The 17,696-nt window shown below is 36.2% G+C and overlaps 1 protein-coding gene across 2 annotated transcripts in view; it reads left to right on the top strand.

The window, feature by feature from the left end:
• Positions 1-17,696, top strand: part of SYT14 (synaptotagmin 14) — a 273,225-nt gene that overhangs the window by 11,758 nt on the left and 243,771 nt on the right. For both annotated transcript variants that reach the window (XM_082400110.1, XM_082400111.1), the window contains exon 2: positions 10,970-11,017. In XM_082400110.1, the coding sequence (XP_082256236.1) occupies positions 10,970-11,017 (48 nt within the window). The remainder of the gene's footprint in view (positions 1-10,969; positions 11,018-17,696) is intronic.

A 17,696-nucleotide genomic window follows, 5' to 3' on the forward strand; every position in this document is an offset into this window, starting at 1 on the left:
GGGCTCGGAGGTGCACGAGAGGCCGAGGCGAGGATGGGGCCGAGAGGCGGCTGTGGAGGCGCAGGGGTCCCGAACGCGTCCCGGGAGGCGGGTGGGCGGAGCGGCGCCGCGGGTCCTCCCGACTCTCGCCGGCCCTGGCTGTTCCGTCGGCCTCGGTCCGTGGCCCGGCGCGGGGAGGAGCTGGTCCGGCTGACAGGTATGGTGCCAGGGCCGCTGCCTCCTCCTGGCTGCGCGGAGTGGGGCTCCGTTGCGGCCCTGCCGACCCGGCGGGGTGGGCTGGGGGAGCGAGGGACCGCAGGGTGTACCCCCTTCCATTGACCTCGCTCCAGCAAGCCATCCTCCCACAATACCCGCCTTCCTACCAAACTGGGAGCCCAGTTTTGCTGTCCCGGTCCTAACCCTTCTCAGTCCCTACTGTGGAGCCGATGCTGGGCTGTACTCTCCGTCCGTTCCCCTTTTGATTGCTGTTGTAGGGGACCAGGAAATTTGAAGTGAGGTTAATTTCCTTCTCAAGTGTTTTTTCCCCCTAACACTCAAAACTGGTTTTTCTCTACGAAAGAGGTATAAATACATCTTTACAACAAACGCACACTCTTAGAATCCTGCAAATATATCAGTCCTTTAAGTGTTATAGTGCCATCAATACTCATATTTTCAAAAAAGTAGCTTAATAAATTAAGTTCCTAGATAAGGTACATAGTTGGCACTAGAGTGTATTTTTCTCTTCTTCCAAAAACATGTAACTGGGATGAAGCGTCTATATTTTTCCTTTTTTTTTTTTTTGCTTTGTTTTTAAGGAAGATATTTTGAAAATTAGTATAACTCGTCTAGGATTTATGTGAACGTCTGCAGCATCTTTCAGCCCCTGTCTTACTCTTACCTTAATACGAACAATGAAAGTAGTTTGTAAAATTTCCCGGTGTGTTTGTATGCATCTATACAGATGTGCAAGGCCCCTACAGCAATATCATCACTAGGCTAAATTTTATGTGTTCCTCCTAAGTAAAACTTTTCAAAGGACTTCCCATCTTGGTGACCAATCCCTAGTGGCATACATCTTTGCCAGCTCCAGAATTGTTTTAGTTGTGTGTTTACGTTTATCTTATTTATTTAAGAGATTGATTACCTATTATACGCAAGACACACATTCAGGCAGGTTCAAGTGTCTGCTTTAGCTAAAGTGATAGAGGGCACTGGGAATAAGATCTACCAATAATCTTTGATATTCTTGTTATCCAGAGCGGTACTTTCAAACTTTTCCTTACTATGCTTTTTACTAGAGGTTTAAAATCAAGAAACCGAATACACTGATTTATGTTTTGTACTTTATTTCCGCAACCACTTTGTAGTAGAATTTCTTACGACTTGGTAAAGGTAAAAACGTTATTGCAGAAGGCGAGGAAGAATCAGCCAGATAGTATCCAGTTATGATCCTATAACTTGTAATTTCTTTAAAAATTTTCCAGTTTTCCCCCTTTTTCTCGATTGATCCTTCCCTTCTCCCCCTGCCTCCCTGTAGTTAAATGTGATCGATTCCTTTTTTAAGTCAGCTGATGGCATTTTGCTCTGCCTATTACTACTTGTATGTTTAAAGAACAAGATTTTTGCTTTCCCTATTCAAGAGATTCTTCTGTGCTTGAGATACTCTTGATTAATATTTTCATACTAAAGCATTTGTTTAAGGCTTCATAATATAAAGGTCAGGAATTGTCTTTTCTAGTTTGGCAAGGAAACTAGTTAATACTAGCATTTCAAATAAAGATGTCAGGTAAGGTGTGCTGTTTATCACATACTAAAGCAGGTTACTTATACACATCACCCCGTGCTATGTTATGAAATAGAATGAGCTCTGGATGAGGACTTTATACTACGGACATCTTAGAATTTTAGGGGCCCGAGGGAGCATCTCATCCCACCTTCCCAAAGAAGTGGCTGTTAAAACATGCAGTGCCTTCATTCACCTGTTAATTCCGTAGACTTACTGAGCCGTAGCTGTACTCAGCATTCTGTGCTAGACTCTGTGAGGCCGTAAAGATGAATAAAACCACATTTCTTCCCTCAAGGATTATGTGTTCTGTTGGGGGAGACAGATAATTTTAACCATGCGATTACAATATAGTGTGAACATCAAGAGATGAATCATTCTTTTGTATAAAAATATTCAATGATAATGAGTTCATTGAACGAATATGCCAATGAGCATTTATGCCAATGTGGAACTATAATTCTTATAGTTCATAAGGTCTTTGTTTTGACCAAAAATCTGCCATTTAGTAACTTCTATCTATCCACTCATCCTAGTTCTGCTTTCTAGAGCAATATATTAAAAGTTCACGGGCTTCCCTGGTGGCGCAGTGGTTGAGAATCTGCCTGCCAATGCAGGGGACACGGGTTCGAGCCCTGGTCTGGGAAGATCCCACATGCCACGGAGCAACTGGGCCCGTGAGCCACAATTACTGAGCCTGCGCGTCTGGAGCCTGTGCTCCGCAACAAGAGAGGCCGCGATGGTGAGAGGCCCGCGCACCGCGATGAAGAGTGGTCCCCACTTGCCGCAACTAGAGAAAGCCCTCGCACAGAAACGAAAACTCAACACAGTCATAAAAAAAAAAAAAAATAAATAAATAAAAGAACGTGAATTTCTAAAAAAAAAAGTTCACTATTCTCTGTGTACACGACATCACTTCTACCATTTGAAGACATCTCCTGAGCATTTTCTTTTCTAGACAAAATCTTTAACTCTTCCTCTGGATGGTCTGTAGTTATATGTTTGAAATATGGTAGTGGGCCACTCCATTCCAGATGTTTTGTTGAATAGCGTACATTAAAACTGTTGTATCACTCCTTGACTTGTGCATAATCCTATTAATGTAGCTTAATATTAGAATAGACTTTTTGGAACTTCATGTTGACTCAGGATGAGGTTGTAATCAACCAAAATTACATTCTCTTTCACCTGGACTACTTTCAAGGCACGTGTCTTCAGTCCCTTGCATGACTAACCAGTGTTTTGATTTGAAGAACAGATATTTGTATCTGTTAAGCATACTCTTATTAGTCCTGGTCCATCGTTTTAGCCCTTTAATTTTTTTTTTTTTTTTGGTCGTGCCACATGGCATATGGGATCTTAGTTCCCCGACCAAGGATTGAACCCATGCCCTCTGCATTGGAAGTGCCGGAGTCTTAACCTCTGGACCGCCAGGGAAGTCCCTAGTTTAGACTTTTAAGTACTAAGGGTTACTTTTATTTCCTTCTTTTTGGAAAACCCTTATTTTACAATACCAATTAATCATTTATTTCCTCTTTTTATCAATCAGACAGATAACTGCTAATCAGGACTTCAGACAAATATAACATGATGGTGTTACCACTCTGAGCTAATATAATGCCAGTCAGAGGTGAAGAAGTTAGCCCTATCTTAGGTTAAGGTACAATTTTTAAAAAGCATATTGAAATATTGGGTAGTTTACAGATCCTTATTGTTACCCTAGAGGTTTGGTGGGTGATACCAGGTTGGGAATCATTGGTCCAGCCTCGCCTATCAAGATCTGTAATTGTTATCTGGCATATTAACTCTTCTAACGTTGGCCTCTGTCAGTCTGACATTGTTGACTATTTCCTGTTTTTCTAAGTTTTCTCTTCCTCTCTTGATTACTTACTTCTCAGCCTTCTGTTTATCTCCCTGATCTAATGTTCTCTGTGTTTCCATTCTCAACCCTATTCTCACTCTGCTTTATACACACTGCTGTAATTGCAGTGTGTATAAAGAATAATGTTGAATAATGTTGGAATCACTTATTTATAAATTTGTCTCCCCAGTCTGACCGTAAATGCCTAGAGAATAACGTTTATTTGGTTTTTATTCATTAGATTTTGTACAGTATCTGAAAATAGTATGTACTCAACACGTTTCTTGAATTGTTATAATGGACTTCTATGCATTATCTTAATGGGTTGCATCCCTTGCCCAGATGTATTTGACCAAATATCTGCCATTTAGTAACTCCTATCTATCTACTCATCCTAGTTCTGCTTTCTGGAGCAATAAATTTAAAATCCACTATTAATAAATTAAAAGTACGCATGATTTTCCTAACTTATATTTCCAGATAGTAGCTACATATCTTGGATGTTTCACAGCAATTCAGAATGTTTAGCTTGGGACATTCAGAATGTCCTAAACTAAAGTTGTCGCCACAGCTACTGAATCCAGCCTCCATGCTCCCCACTCCATGCAAATTTACCATCTGAATAGCATTTTTAAATAACCAGACACCTGAATTACAAAGCTGGAAATCAACCCTATCTTATAATTCACCCCCCACATCCTGTTGATTACCAAGTCATACCACGCCTACATCTCAAATTAACTGATGATGTTTAGTGCTTACATTTTAGATTATTCCCTTATCCGTCATTAAGAGACTTGTATTAGTTCCCTCACTTGGCATCTCCAGTCTTTAAGATTCATTCCAATCCATTTTTCAAACAATTGCTAGTTATCTTTGTAAACTGCGAATCTGAATTATTTAAAAACTCAAGATAAAGCTAGTCTTTAGTGATCTGGCCTACACCCTTCTTTCATCCAGTCCGTATTTTTCTGTCTCTTCCATAAGATTATCATAAGACTCCTTGCAGAATGTTTTGCTGAAGTAAAAATATTCACCTTTATTGTTAACTTGCTATATATTAACTTTAAGTACTTAACATCTGTGGGTAGCATTTTTAAAAATTGTGAAAGAAGGGTAAATTAGAGAATCTGTGTGTGTGTATACTCACTTTTTGATTATAATGCGTCTTACAGTTTATCACACACTTTTAGATATATTTTTTAAGTCATTAGTACAATTTTGAGATGCTCTTGAAGATTTGTTGTGACTCTTAAAATTTCCAAGACATAATTTGGGCTTTCAAAAGCCATTTGAAATGTGGAATTAAAAAACCCAATACAGGACTTCCCTGGCAGTCCAGTGGTTAAGACTCCGTGCTTCCACTGCAGGGGACATGGGTTCAATCCTTGGTCGGGGAACTAAGATCCTGCATGCTGCGCAGCGAAAAATAAATAAGTAAATAAAATAAAGGACCAATTTTAAAAAAACAATACAAACATGTTGTATTATTAGTCTTGAGGGAGAACATCACACTCCTTTCCTTCTTTCCATTCTATTGTTAAAGATATATCATTACAATGTATACAGGGGATAATGTAATTAGAAAGTCCTACCTGTCAGTCTGTGGCTGACTAAGGCAATTTATTGAACAGTTTATATTTGGAAGATTTAGAGTTCAGTTTAAGCACTGATGTTCCTAGAAGAGATCCTTTGGCTTTCAGCAGGAATAAAATTTCTAATACTTCACAGAGATTTAAGACATGTTTGTAAATTAGGTAAATTTGTTCACAGTACTTTTGAGTAATTTAGTTTATTTTAGGTTCCTTTTCTAACTCATTAAACAAAATTAGAAAAAAGTAGGGAACACTAGAGAAATATCTGTATTAAGAAGCATTTCATTTTTTGATATTTTAAGTAGTATTAGAATGCAACAGTGTATGCCAATGTGGAAAGCAGAGAGAATCAAGTATTGGCTTATTTATACAATTTGTTGAGTAATACTGTTGGCATTGTTGCTTTCTTTAAAATGACTATAATGTTTGTCCATAGCGTGTGTGTAGTAGTAGAGTAGATTGTCTTCATGGATTTGATTTCCATTCAGCTGACGTTCATTCTTACCTCCACCCTCCCCAGATCCTCACTTGTTAATACTTAATGTGAACATGCATATAGAGATAACATAAGGCTGATCAAACTACTGTAAATAAAAACATTCCAAGTTTTTGAGTAAAATGAATATTCACATATTTTATATGTATATGTAGTAAAATTTTAATTGAAACCTAACAAATTGGAATCCTTGATTTTTCGTTTTTTAGGAGGAAGAAATAGTGACAACACAGCAAGCTGTTATTAGGAATTTATTTAAAAACAAACTTTTAGGATCCATATGTGTATTCAGTACAGTTTCCTATTTTCACATTTTAGAGCTGTTACTAGAATTGATATTGAGTCATCAAAAGATAGAGGATTTTAATGAAATATTAAATTATGTTCAGTATTCTGAGCTTACTGATGCAGTAATGAATATTAGTAGCTTTAAAAAAATGATCTGGTGCAGTAGTGGAAAAAAAAGGTATTCTCAGTTAAATAGAAAATTAAATTCAGTAGACTACCTTCTTGTGAGCATATACCTCTTCAAGGTTTTATGGTAATAATGAGCTTCTAAGAGTCAAAAGCATAATTAACAAAAAAACTGAATTAAGAGTGGTCAAAAGTGGGAAAAATGGATTATGTTTGTGAACAGTAAATTTATAAGGTAAAACTTATACCTGTTAGAAAAATTATTGAATAAATTTTTAGGAACTTGTATGGCTCAAAAGAGAAACTGTATTTACTATGCTGTGCAAACCATGATCTTTCAACAACAACGGGACAACACTGGGGACTAAAATTGGTGTTATTCCTTGAATGACTTAAATAGGGACAAACTAAAAAGTGTCTAGAGATTAGAGACCGTAGTCTAAATGGGTTAAGTTGGTTGAGAGGAGTTGGCAACATTAATAGGAAATATTTAAAGTTTTATGCCTATTATGGAAGTATAGGTATCTGCTGAAGAATTAGCTATGACAATTTATTAATGTGAGCTAGACATTAATTAGAAGGCTGTGGCTACTTTAATGCATGTTTTTTGGAGAGAAATCTTTAGATGAGATGGAATTTAAGGTATTTCTAAAGTAGTCTTGCAGTGTTTGACTTAGAAGAAATTAATAGAAGAATAGAAGCTGTAAATTGTAGTGATTTAGGCTAATGGTCAAAGTAAATGTGGCAGAAAAAATAAAGTCAGTTTTAAAAAGGTTTCATTTTAAAGGAACCAGATCCTTGGGTTTAATTTCGTTTTTGTATACCTGGGCGTATTTTGATGGGAATATAACATCACTGCATATTTTCCTTCTGTAGACATGTGAAAAGTACATACATACTTTATAATATCTATCCCTTCCCCTCTAAAGCGAATTGCTGGTTCCCAGGCACACTTTTAAGTATGTGCACATTCATATACAAACATACACATGCACACATTCACAGCACACGTGTGTGAACCCACACACATCTATTTCCTCTTGTACCCTGACTTATTCCAATTGTAGAGGATTAGTTTATATTATGCTCCTACATGGGTTTGCCTGAGGGAAAAGATGGTAACTTTGACTAAGCTTGTCAATTTCTATCTGTTTCTCATTTCCATGTTGCTGAGATGATTATTTCAAGGCAATGCTAGTACTATCTCCAAAAATAGTTTTGAGAAATTCACTTTTATTTAAGTTACCTTAAAGAATTAGAAAACAATATAATAATTTTCATAAAAATGAAGAAATATCAATGTTTACTTTTTCACTCTATTAAACTTAGTGTTCGGATTACTTTTTTCTGACAATTAAATAGTGACAGTTAACTAGTGACTGGGCAACGTTACTTAACCTTTAGTGCCTTGGTTTGTTTATCTATAATGAACTAGACAAATTTATTTCTGAATTTTAGTCATTTCATATTCAGTCATTTTAATATGATCTCCAAGTCTTTATTATTATGTCTTTGAAGTAAATTTGGTATGTGAAAAATTATATTTATATGAATTCATTTTGACTATTCATTTTAGTGGAAAACTCATCTTTTTCTAAAGAGATTGACGAATTGATTACATAAATAATCGTTCCTTCAAATTGGTTCAGCCATTACAGAAAACAATATGGAGTTTCCTCAGAAAATTACAAATAGAACTACTATATGATCCAGCAGTCCCACTCCTGGGTAAATATCCAAAGGAAATGAAAACAGTATATCAAAGAAATGTATGCACTGCCATGTTTATTGTAGCATTATTCACAATAGCCAAGATTGGAAACAACCTAAGTGTCTGTCAACAGATGAATGGATAAAGAAGATTTGAGATATACACGCACACATATGCACACACACGTATATGTATACATACAATGGAATGTTATTTAGCTATGGGTAAGAAGGAAATCCTTCCATTTGTGACAAAATGAATGGACCTTATGGGCATTATGCCAAGTCAGAAAGACAAATATATGATAACACTTATGTGTGGATTCTGAAATAGCTGAACTCATAAAATAAAAACAGAATAGAAGAGTGGTTACCAGGGGCTGGAGGGTGGGAAATGGGGAGATGTTGTATAAGGGCAACTCACAACCAGTTGATAAATAAGTCCTGGAGATCTAATGCACAGCATAGTGCAATAATGTGTGTAAACTTCAAAGTCGCTAAGAGACTAGATCTTAATTGTTCCCACCACAAAAAAGAAAAGATAATCATGTGACACGATAGAGGTATTAGCTTACACTAAAGTCTTACGGCAGTATGTGAGAGTATCAGATCAACACGTTGTACACCTTAAACAGTGTTGTAAGGCAGTTTATCTCAGTAAAAATAAATAAAAAATAATTATTCCCCTATCTATTGGCTATACATACTTGATTATCACCATGATATACACTTTACATATCTTAAAATTTTTTATGTCGGTTATACCTCAAAAAGCTGAAGTTTAAAAAGTCAATAATCATTCCCCTTGTGCATTATACTCTTAAAATCAGTAAACCACTTTCGGATTACCACCATATCTAAGTCAAGATATGCCTACTGTGACTTGCCTTTTGCTTACAAATCTGACATTTCTCTTGTAAACTCTTCAGATTACTTTTAGAAAGTTTTGAAAAAGGCATAAAATTTGTACATAGTTCACTGTATCTCAGATTGAAGAAGTGTTTAAGCCTTTTGATTCCCAAACATGTACATTAAAAATATACATTTAACCTATGCAATGCATATTTTTTCCTTACTCTCTTTCTCATCTTAGGAAGGGTTGAGGATAAAAAGAATATTGATTTTACTGTTTGATAATGTAATAAAGCTTATTTAACTTTTTGTGTTTCTTCTTTTGTACTTTTAAAAGTAAGTTTTCCCCCTCCCAAATTTTACTTTATTGTCTGACATTTACCTATCTTTAATATTCCTTTTTATTTCAGTAATAAGAGTGATTGCTCTTGAGTTAGACATGTACATCAGTGAAATCTCACTTGTTGGTTAGAATTTTCAGAACAAATATCAAGAATAGTAGAGCTCAATATTAGTTGCTTTTCCTAATTATGTGATTTTTGTGCATACTTTGGCAAATGTAATTGTCAATTGACTATAAATTTAAAATACAGTAATTATTTGACTTAACTTTTTATTTATAAAATTCTTTCATTTGATATAGATAAATTGAATACTTTTAAAAGTGGGAGTTAGGTTTCATTGTCATTTGCAGTTTTGAGAAAAGTTTAGACTACAGTAGTTTTTTGTTGTTGTTAATACTAAGCCTTGTAAAAATGATGCAGTTATAGTGAAGATTAGGTGTGTATAGTAAAACCTAACAAATTTATATTACATATGTGGGAAGTCTAGTTTCAATTACAGGCTTTAAAAAGTGCAGGCTTGTTACATGAATTAAGTACATAACTCAAACTAAGTTATAAGTGTTACCATCTGGAGAATAGGTCTTAATGACTATATAAGAACTGTTTCTAAGTAGCCTATGAAAACATCAGTGATGGTGTCAATATACATTATAGTTATGTTGTTATTATGTGGTTCTAAATTTCTTGAAAGTAGTTTCTTCTTATAATTTGGTAAATATTCCCCTTCCTGCCATTTGACTAGTTTCTCATTTTTAAAGATAAGGTGGTATATGGGTATAGTTCATTCTACCCCTTCAGCAACCGATCAGTGATTACTCATTGGTAATATTCCAGTTGATAAGGTTTCACTGTATTTATACTGAGGTTTGCTGAATAATAATTCTTTTATAATCATAACTTTATGTTACGTGTTTCTTGCTAAGTCTGTCTTCCTGATAACAGTGATTAGTCTGTATTGTTGATAATAAGGAAGCAACGGCATTGTTACAGCCACGTTAGAATGTAGCTCTAACCTACTTTAGTGATAGAAATACTGTTTTCTAGTTTTTTAGCTTGCTTCTTGGATGACCTACTTTTTTTTTAGTGGATATCATGGTTTTTATTTCTCATGTTATTGCTGTAAGACATTTCTGTTTCTTATAAAGTAACTGTTCATAATAAGCTTCTATGATGAGGTAAGATGATGAAATTATTTAATGTTTTTATTATGCAAAGTTTAAACATAATTTTCAGCATAATTATAAGGTTATGCATATATAGAACACTACAGAATTTTATTCAGCTTACATTCATTTCAGGTAGTGGTGCTATGTTTCAGAGTGAAGGAAATACCTATTTTTATGGTAACAAGTAATATTACTCTTAGGATAACTAATGTAATTTTTGATAATGATTAAGGTAAAGTATTTTTTGGTTAAATTTGTTAGTTTTATCATCATAGTACTTATAAAATTTGTCTTATTATAGACTTATAAGAGTGGGTAGGTGGAGAATGGGGAAAGATCACAATATGAGTATATGTGATAAAATATAAATAGTGCCTTTAAGGAGTTGACCCTTCCATAATAACTTACCTGTATATATTAAGGCTCAGATACAAAAGTGGGTCTTCCTTGCAGTGTTTCCTTCTAGATGATGTAAAGAGGTGCTTAGGAAATGGTGCTATGATTTCTGCTCTTGAGAAGCTTGCCATTTAAAATAACATACTTGAGTGGAGCTTCCTTATTCCAAGACTTCATAAGACCTTAATTTATGGGTTCAGGAAGATTCTGTGTATCAGGTTTATCATATTTGTATAGGTAAGGTTAAAGAGAAGAATTAGGAAACGTTTTTATGAGGCCATTTCTAAAAGCTAATTTAAAACAGTTCTTTGTAACAGTCAAACTCAGGTTATGATCTGGTTTTAATTTCTAACAAAAATTTTCTTAACAGGTGGAGAAAGAACCTGTGGAGTACATGAACTTATCTGTATTAGAAAAGGTGAGTCAGTGCTCTGCATGGATACTTAAATACAAAATGAACACAGTGTATGATACATTTTAGTACAATGGCAGATAATTTGGACTTACAGAGTATAAAATTTAATAAATATTAACATTTGTTATTTGTATTGTAGACTTAACCATTCATCAAGTACATACTGCTTATTATGTGGTTATTGAGAGTTGTTACTTTATATTTAGTTTTCATGGGCTGATAAAGCCTGGTTTCTAGCATATTGGTTATCAGATGTGGTGAAGAGGCAAAGAATGGAGGGTTTGATTTTTGTTCCCTTTCAGAATCTGGAATCTGAGTGCATGCTGATCTCCCATTGACTTCTGTTCTATTACTGTACCCCATCAGAGAGATGTGAGGAGTTGGTTGAAATTCAAATCGGGAACATGTCCAAAGACCACAACATCTTTTGACACCAACAACTGTCTATGCTTCCTTAGAAGGAGCCACCTGACAACTGGGTGGTTGAACAAGGTGGCCCCAGGAAAGGTAATTCAGTTATTAGGTGGGAGGCAAGGAATCAGGTATTCTCTAGATTTGGAAGAATCAGGAAAACCTTGGGAGTCCCCACACTCCTAAGCAGTCACACCTGTGAAAGGGTGTGAAGAAAGGGGAGGTCAGGGGAATAAATCTTCATAAATGTACTACTCTTTTCTCTTTTTAAACTTGGGGGACTTTCCTTTTCTTACGTCTTTCTTGAAAACCGAGTTGGCCCTCCTGAGTCTGGCCAACTAGCAGCACTCCTTGCCCTAACATTTCACCCTAAGGAGGTTTGAGACAATGTCAGTATTTGTGATACGTGGGTATGATTGACATACCAGGGAATGTCAGCATACTTTTAGGAAGTCTTCAACAGGTCTGAAAAGCCTCAGCTTCTTTAGAGTTGAGTAAAAGGTTTTTAATTCTTTTTTAGGTGAATTTGGCGTAATCATGCTAGTTTATCTATGTGTCATTGCCTTTGATTGCTGTTCATTTAAAAATCGTCTCCTTCCTGTATTAAAGTGTAATTTATCTGTATGTCTGGTACTACAAAAGAGAAAATTGAAGTCAGTTCCCTGAAATCTCAAATTTAGGATTGTGGAAATGGGGGAGAGAGGGGACAAATTATATGTTGTTTTCTTCCTCTATGTAAACATTTTTAGTCTTCAACTATAACATATTAATCCATATTTGCTCAAAATGTTTTAAATAATTTTATAGTTACTACCTTGTCCCAGGAAAACTTTTTAAAACACAGAACTTACTTGGACAGGAAAAGGCACTGTACAAATCAGTTGAAATCAAAAACTATAAAACTGTGGTCAGATGAAGAGAGAATCAAGACAAGAGTAGAGATAGCTAGAGGGGAGGAAAATAAAATGTGTAGAGGGCTTTTCATGGCTACAAGGGGAACAGAAAGCTACAATGGAGAAAATAGTGTAGGTAGTGATAGATGATGATCTGAACACACACCTTTTTATTATGGCTCTTCTTGCTGTTCTTTATTGCTATCTCCATTCCTATCCAGGTGGTTCTCAGACCATGCCTTGCCCAGATTTCTCTATATTAGACCAGCTTTTTCACTTCTTCCAATTTCCTGAAGAATTTAAAATCTGTGATTAAAATTTTAAAAATCATCACAGTGCAGCTATGCAATGGAAAAGTCTCTGAATCTATGTGTATCCCCTCAGCATTCAGTGTCCTCTTCTAGTGGAAGTTCCATAAGTATATGAATATTTTACAAATGAATGCTCAGAGCTAAAGCTTTTGCATTTTATTTTTTATTTAAAAAAATTAAAAAAAAATTTTTTTTTTGGCTGCACTGTGCGACATGTGGAATCTTAGTTCCTCAACTAGGTATCAAACCTGCGCCTCTGCAGTGGAAGCACGGAGTCTTAATCACTGGACCACCAGGGAAGTCCCTAAAGCTTTTGCATTTTAAACTGGACTTTCATAGAGTAGAGCCTATGAAGGTTATATCAAGTGGAATAATTGTAATTAGTATCAATGGTTCTGGTAAGATGACATCTCTAACATTATGTTCAACTTGTTTTTACCTGTTTGGCTGTTCTCTTTCTCCTTTGCTGGCTTCTCTCCTCTGTCAGACCTATAAATGTTGGAACATACCAGAGTTGGGTCCTGGGCTTGCTTCATTTTTCCATCTATTCTTTCTGTCTAATTTTATTTGGTTCTGTTTTTTTTTTTTTTTTGGTTCTGTTTTTTTAAATGCCATACGAGTTTATAAATCTGGCTCTGAGCTGTCCTTGAGCTTCCTGCTCTTATATCAAACTACTTACTTGATATTTCTATCTGGATGTCTGTTAGAATAAAAACTTGGCTTGTCTAAAATGCAAATCTCAATTTTCTCACGTGAATCTATACCTTCCTCACTCTTCTCCATCTCAGCTAATAAATAGAATAGTCTACCCAGTTGGTCAAGTCCCAACTTAAGAATCATCCATATTTCTCTCTTTCTTTTATCTGATGCATTTAATTTATTATTATTAGCAAGTTTGTCAATTCTACCTTCAAAATATATTTTGAATCTATCCTCTTTTTTCCTTCCTGCTGTTATCATCGTAGTCTGTGTCCTTATCTTCTCTTGCTTACACTACTGTAATGGTTTTCTAACAGGTTCCCTTACTTACACTGTTAGCTCCTTTCAGTACGTATCAATGATCCTTTTAAAAGTTTATATTGAACTCAGGTCATATCACTTTGCTGATTGGAATTCTTCTGTGGATTCCCGCTATACCTAGAATAAAATCAAAGTGCCTTACCCTGATCTACAAAGCCTTACATTATAACATCAACTCAGAAGTCTCATCTGTAAATCATCAAACTGTCATCTAAATTTCATCAACTCAGAAGTCACATCATCTAAATCATTTACAACAGGTATGGGTGAAACACTGGATATGATCCATCCTGGTTCAGAATTCCTCTCCATCTCTAGACATGTGAAACTAGCAAATATGTTACCTGCTCTTCAAATACAATGGTGGAACAGGATAACAGTTATAGACATTTCCACCCCAAAGGTGGGAAAATGGAGAGAAGAGAGGAGTCACTGGTACCCAGCAGTTTTGAAATCCAATTGGGAAAAGTATATTCGGTTTCAAGGCCTGGAAATAATACTCTATTGCTCTTGGCCCTGAGGTCTGAGGCTCCACTCTCAGAATTTAAGACTCTACCCTTGGAGTCATCCTTCCTTTTTCAGGAAAGGTAGTGTATATCTGCACCTGAGTATTTTTATCAGCCTGTTTCCTGTGTGTAGAATTTTGGTCTGTTTGTCTTCTTTCATTTTGTCCACTCTTGTCCCTTTCAGTCTGAGGTGGTGGTGTTCTGCTGGTATAACAGTCTCAGGAAAGATTCTCGTGAGTCTTCTCTGTTCGTTATGGGGGTTCCTTCCATAAGACAAGACGCCCCTCCACATGTCTTTCCTGGATGATTCCATCTCTGTTTTTGGCTTCTGCCGGGATGGCTGAGGAGATCCATGAGTCACTTGTCTAATCTCTTCAGAGAGCCCTCTGTGTCACTGAACGTTGTGACCTTTTGTTCATTTTGAGGCACTGGCAAAAGGTTGTCTAGCCACACTTTGACTTTGTCTCCAGAGCAAACTTTCTTAACATTGAATCCCTGATTTTAGCATAATTTACAATCTGGGTAGGCTGAGGATTTTCCAAATCATCGAGTACTGGTTCCTTTTTGCTTAACAGTTCTTCCCTCACTTTATCTCATTCCTCTCAAATTTAACCATAAGCAGCATGAAGAAACCCAGGCTGCACCTTCAGCACTTTGCTTGGAAATCTCCTCAGCTAAATATCCAAGTTTGTTGTTTACAAGTTCTACTTTCCATATAATTGTGGGACACGATTTAGCTAAGCTTTCTGTAACAAGCACCTCCTTTCCTCCAGTTTCCAATAACATGTTCTCATGTTCTTTATTTCCTTTTGAGCTCTCACCAGTAGCACCTTTAACATTTATATTTCTACCAATGGTCTGTTTATGACTATTTAGGTATTCTAGATCTAATACAATACGGATTTTCTGTACCATGCTCCTCATTTTCTTCTGAGTCCTCACTACCAGGGTCATTAACATCCACATTTCTACTAAAAGTCTGTTCAAGGCAATTTAGGCTTTTTCAGTTGTGCCCCTCAAAATTCTTCAAACTTCTTCCTATTACTTAATTCCAATTACTTAATCATAACAAATACCTAACTTCCTCATCGTTAGGTATTTTTTTTAGTGGCACCCCACTTTCAGGTACCAAAATCTGTGTTCGTTTTCTTCAGTTGCTGTAATAATTTGCCACAACTTTTGGTGGCTAAAACAACACAAATTTATTCTCTTACAGTTCTGGAGGTGAAAGTCCAAAGTCAGTTCCACTGGGCTGAGGGCAGACTTTTCTTCTGGAGGCTTGAGGGGAGAATCTGTTTCCTCAACCTTTCCATCATCTTGGGGCCTTCATCTGCCTTCCTTGGCTTGTGGTCCCTTCCTCCATTTCAAGGCATATCACTTTGAACTCTGCCTCTGTTGATCCATGTAATGTTCTTCCCCACCAGCTCTTTGAATGACTGATTCCTCTAGTTCTTTCCTTTGCAATCATACATTCCCTACTGACATAAGTCTTAAGTGGCCCCCTCATCCTTTTTTATTCTTTTTTTAAAAAATTTTATTTATTTATTTATGGCTGTGTTGGGTCTTCATTTCTGTGCGAGGGCTTTCTCCAGTTGCGGCAAGCGGGGGCCACTCTTCATCGCGGTGCGCGGGCCTCTCACTATCGCGGCCTCTCTTGTTGCGGAGCACAGACTCCAGACGCGCAGGCTCAGTAATTGTGGCTCACGGGCCTAGTTGCTCCGCGGCATGTGGGATCTTCCCAGACCAGGGCTCGGACCCGTGTCCCCTGCATTGGCAGGCAGATTCTCAACCACTGCGCCACCAGGGAAGCCCCTTTTTTATTCTTTTTTTTTTTTTTTATATTCTTAATCTCAATGATATCACCCTCCTTATTTAATAACATCTATTTTAATTGGCAGCTATCGCCTAAATAGTTATTAACCTTGGGGGGAGGAGCTGTATGTCTCCTCCATTAAGATAAAAGCTCTAAGAGGGCATTAGTGTTGACGGACTTGTTCACTGCTCTATTCCCAGTGCCTGAAAGAGCATAGGACATATGATAGATGCAGAATAAATGTTATTGGAGTTAATAAATGAATGATTGAGGTGGATTTGGCTGAATTGATCCTGAATAATTTAATCTGATGCCTACTAATTAGTTACAAGGTGTTTATTGAATACTTTCTTTATGCAAACAAAATTCTAAATGTAATGACTGGTTAAAGAAACAGGGATTTCTTTTTTTCAGCGATATTTTGAACTTGATAATATAAAAATTTCTGCTGTAAAACACCTGAAACTGCTAGAGAAAATATAGCAAACATACCTTTAAATGTGTTTTTGAGCCCACAGAAAAGTTAGGGAACCCTCAGGGTTTAACAGTGTAGAAGGTCATTAGGGAAATGCAAATAAAAACCACACTGAGATGCCATTTCACCCTCACTAGGATGGCTAAAACCAAAAAGACAATAATAAATGTTGATGAATTATTAAACAAAATATTATTATTAATTTATTATAATAATTATTATGAGGTTATGGAACCTCATACATTACTGGTGGGATTGTAAAATGGTGCAGCCACTTTGGAAAACAGTTTGGCAGTTCTTCAAAAAGTTAAAAATAGAGTTACCAGATAATCCAGAAATTTTATTTCTAGGTACATACCCAAGAGAATTGAGAACATGTTTACACAAAAACCTGTATAGTAATAGTCGTAGTGTCATTATTCATAAGAATCAAACAGTAGAAGCAGCCTAAATGTCCGTGAACTGATGAATGGATAAACAAATGTGGTATATCCATACAATGGAATATTATTCAGCACTAAAAAGGAATGAGATATTGATTATGCTACAGCATGGATAAACCTTGAAAACATTATAAGTGAAAGAAGGTAGACATAAAATATGTATGATTGTATTTATATGAAGTGTTGTATGATTCCGTTTATATGAAGTGTCTAGAATAGGCGAATCCAAAGAGGCAGAAAGTAGATTAGTGGTTGCAAGGGGCTGGGGGAAAGAGGGAATGGAGTGACTACTGATGGGTACAGAGTTTCTTTTTGGAGTGATGAAAATGTTCTGAAATTAGACAGTAGTAATGGTTTCACAGCTCTATGAATATACTAAAAACCACTGAACTATACACTTTAAAAGGATATAATTTATGGTATGTGAACTTTATCTCAATAAAGTTGTTATTAAAAAATAGCAGGAACTGAAAATGAGAGCTGTAGATATATTTAGTGGCTTCTCACATGGTGGTCATAGATCTAACAGATAAGGTAGATGATGTATCACTTTTTTATGATCTAATCTTAGAAGTACGCACATGGTACCACTTCTGCCACATTGGCATAAGCATTTATAAGCCTGCCAACATTCAAAGGGAGGAGACATAGGCCCTACTTCTTAATGGGAGTAGTGCCAAAGAATTTTGGGCCATTTTTAAGAAAAGCAAAAACCTTACATGCCTAAGTTAGAAGAGAATGAAAACTTATGAGATCAGTATTCAGTGCAAGAAGTTAGAGCTATCTCATAAGTGCAGAGAAGGTTGAAAG

Source organism: Balaenoptera borealis, assembly GCF_965194805.1.
Source record: "Balaenoptera borealis genome assembly, chromosome: 1".
Lineage (NCBI taxonomy): Eukaryota > Metazoa > Chordata > Mammalia > Artiodactyla > Balaenopteridae > Balaenoptera > Balaenoptera borealis.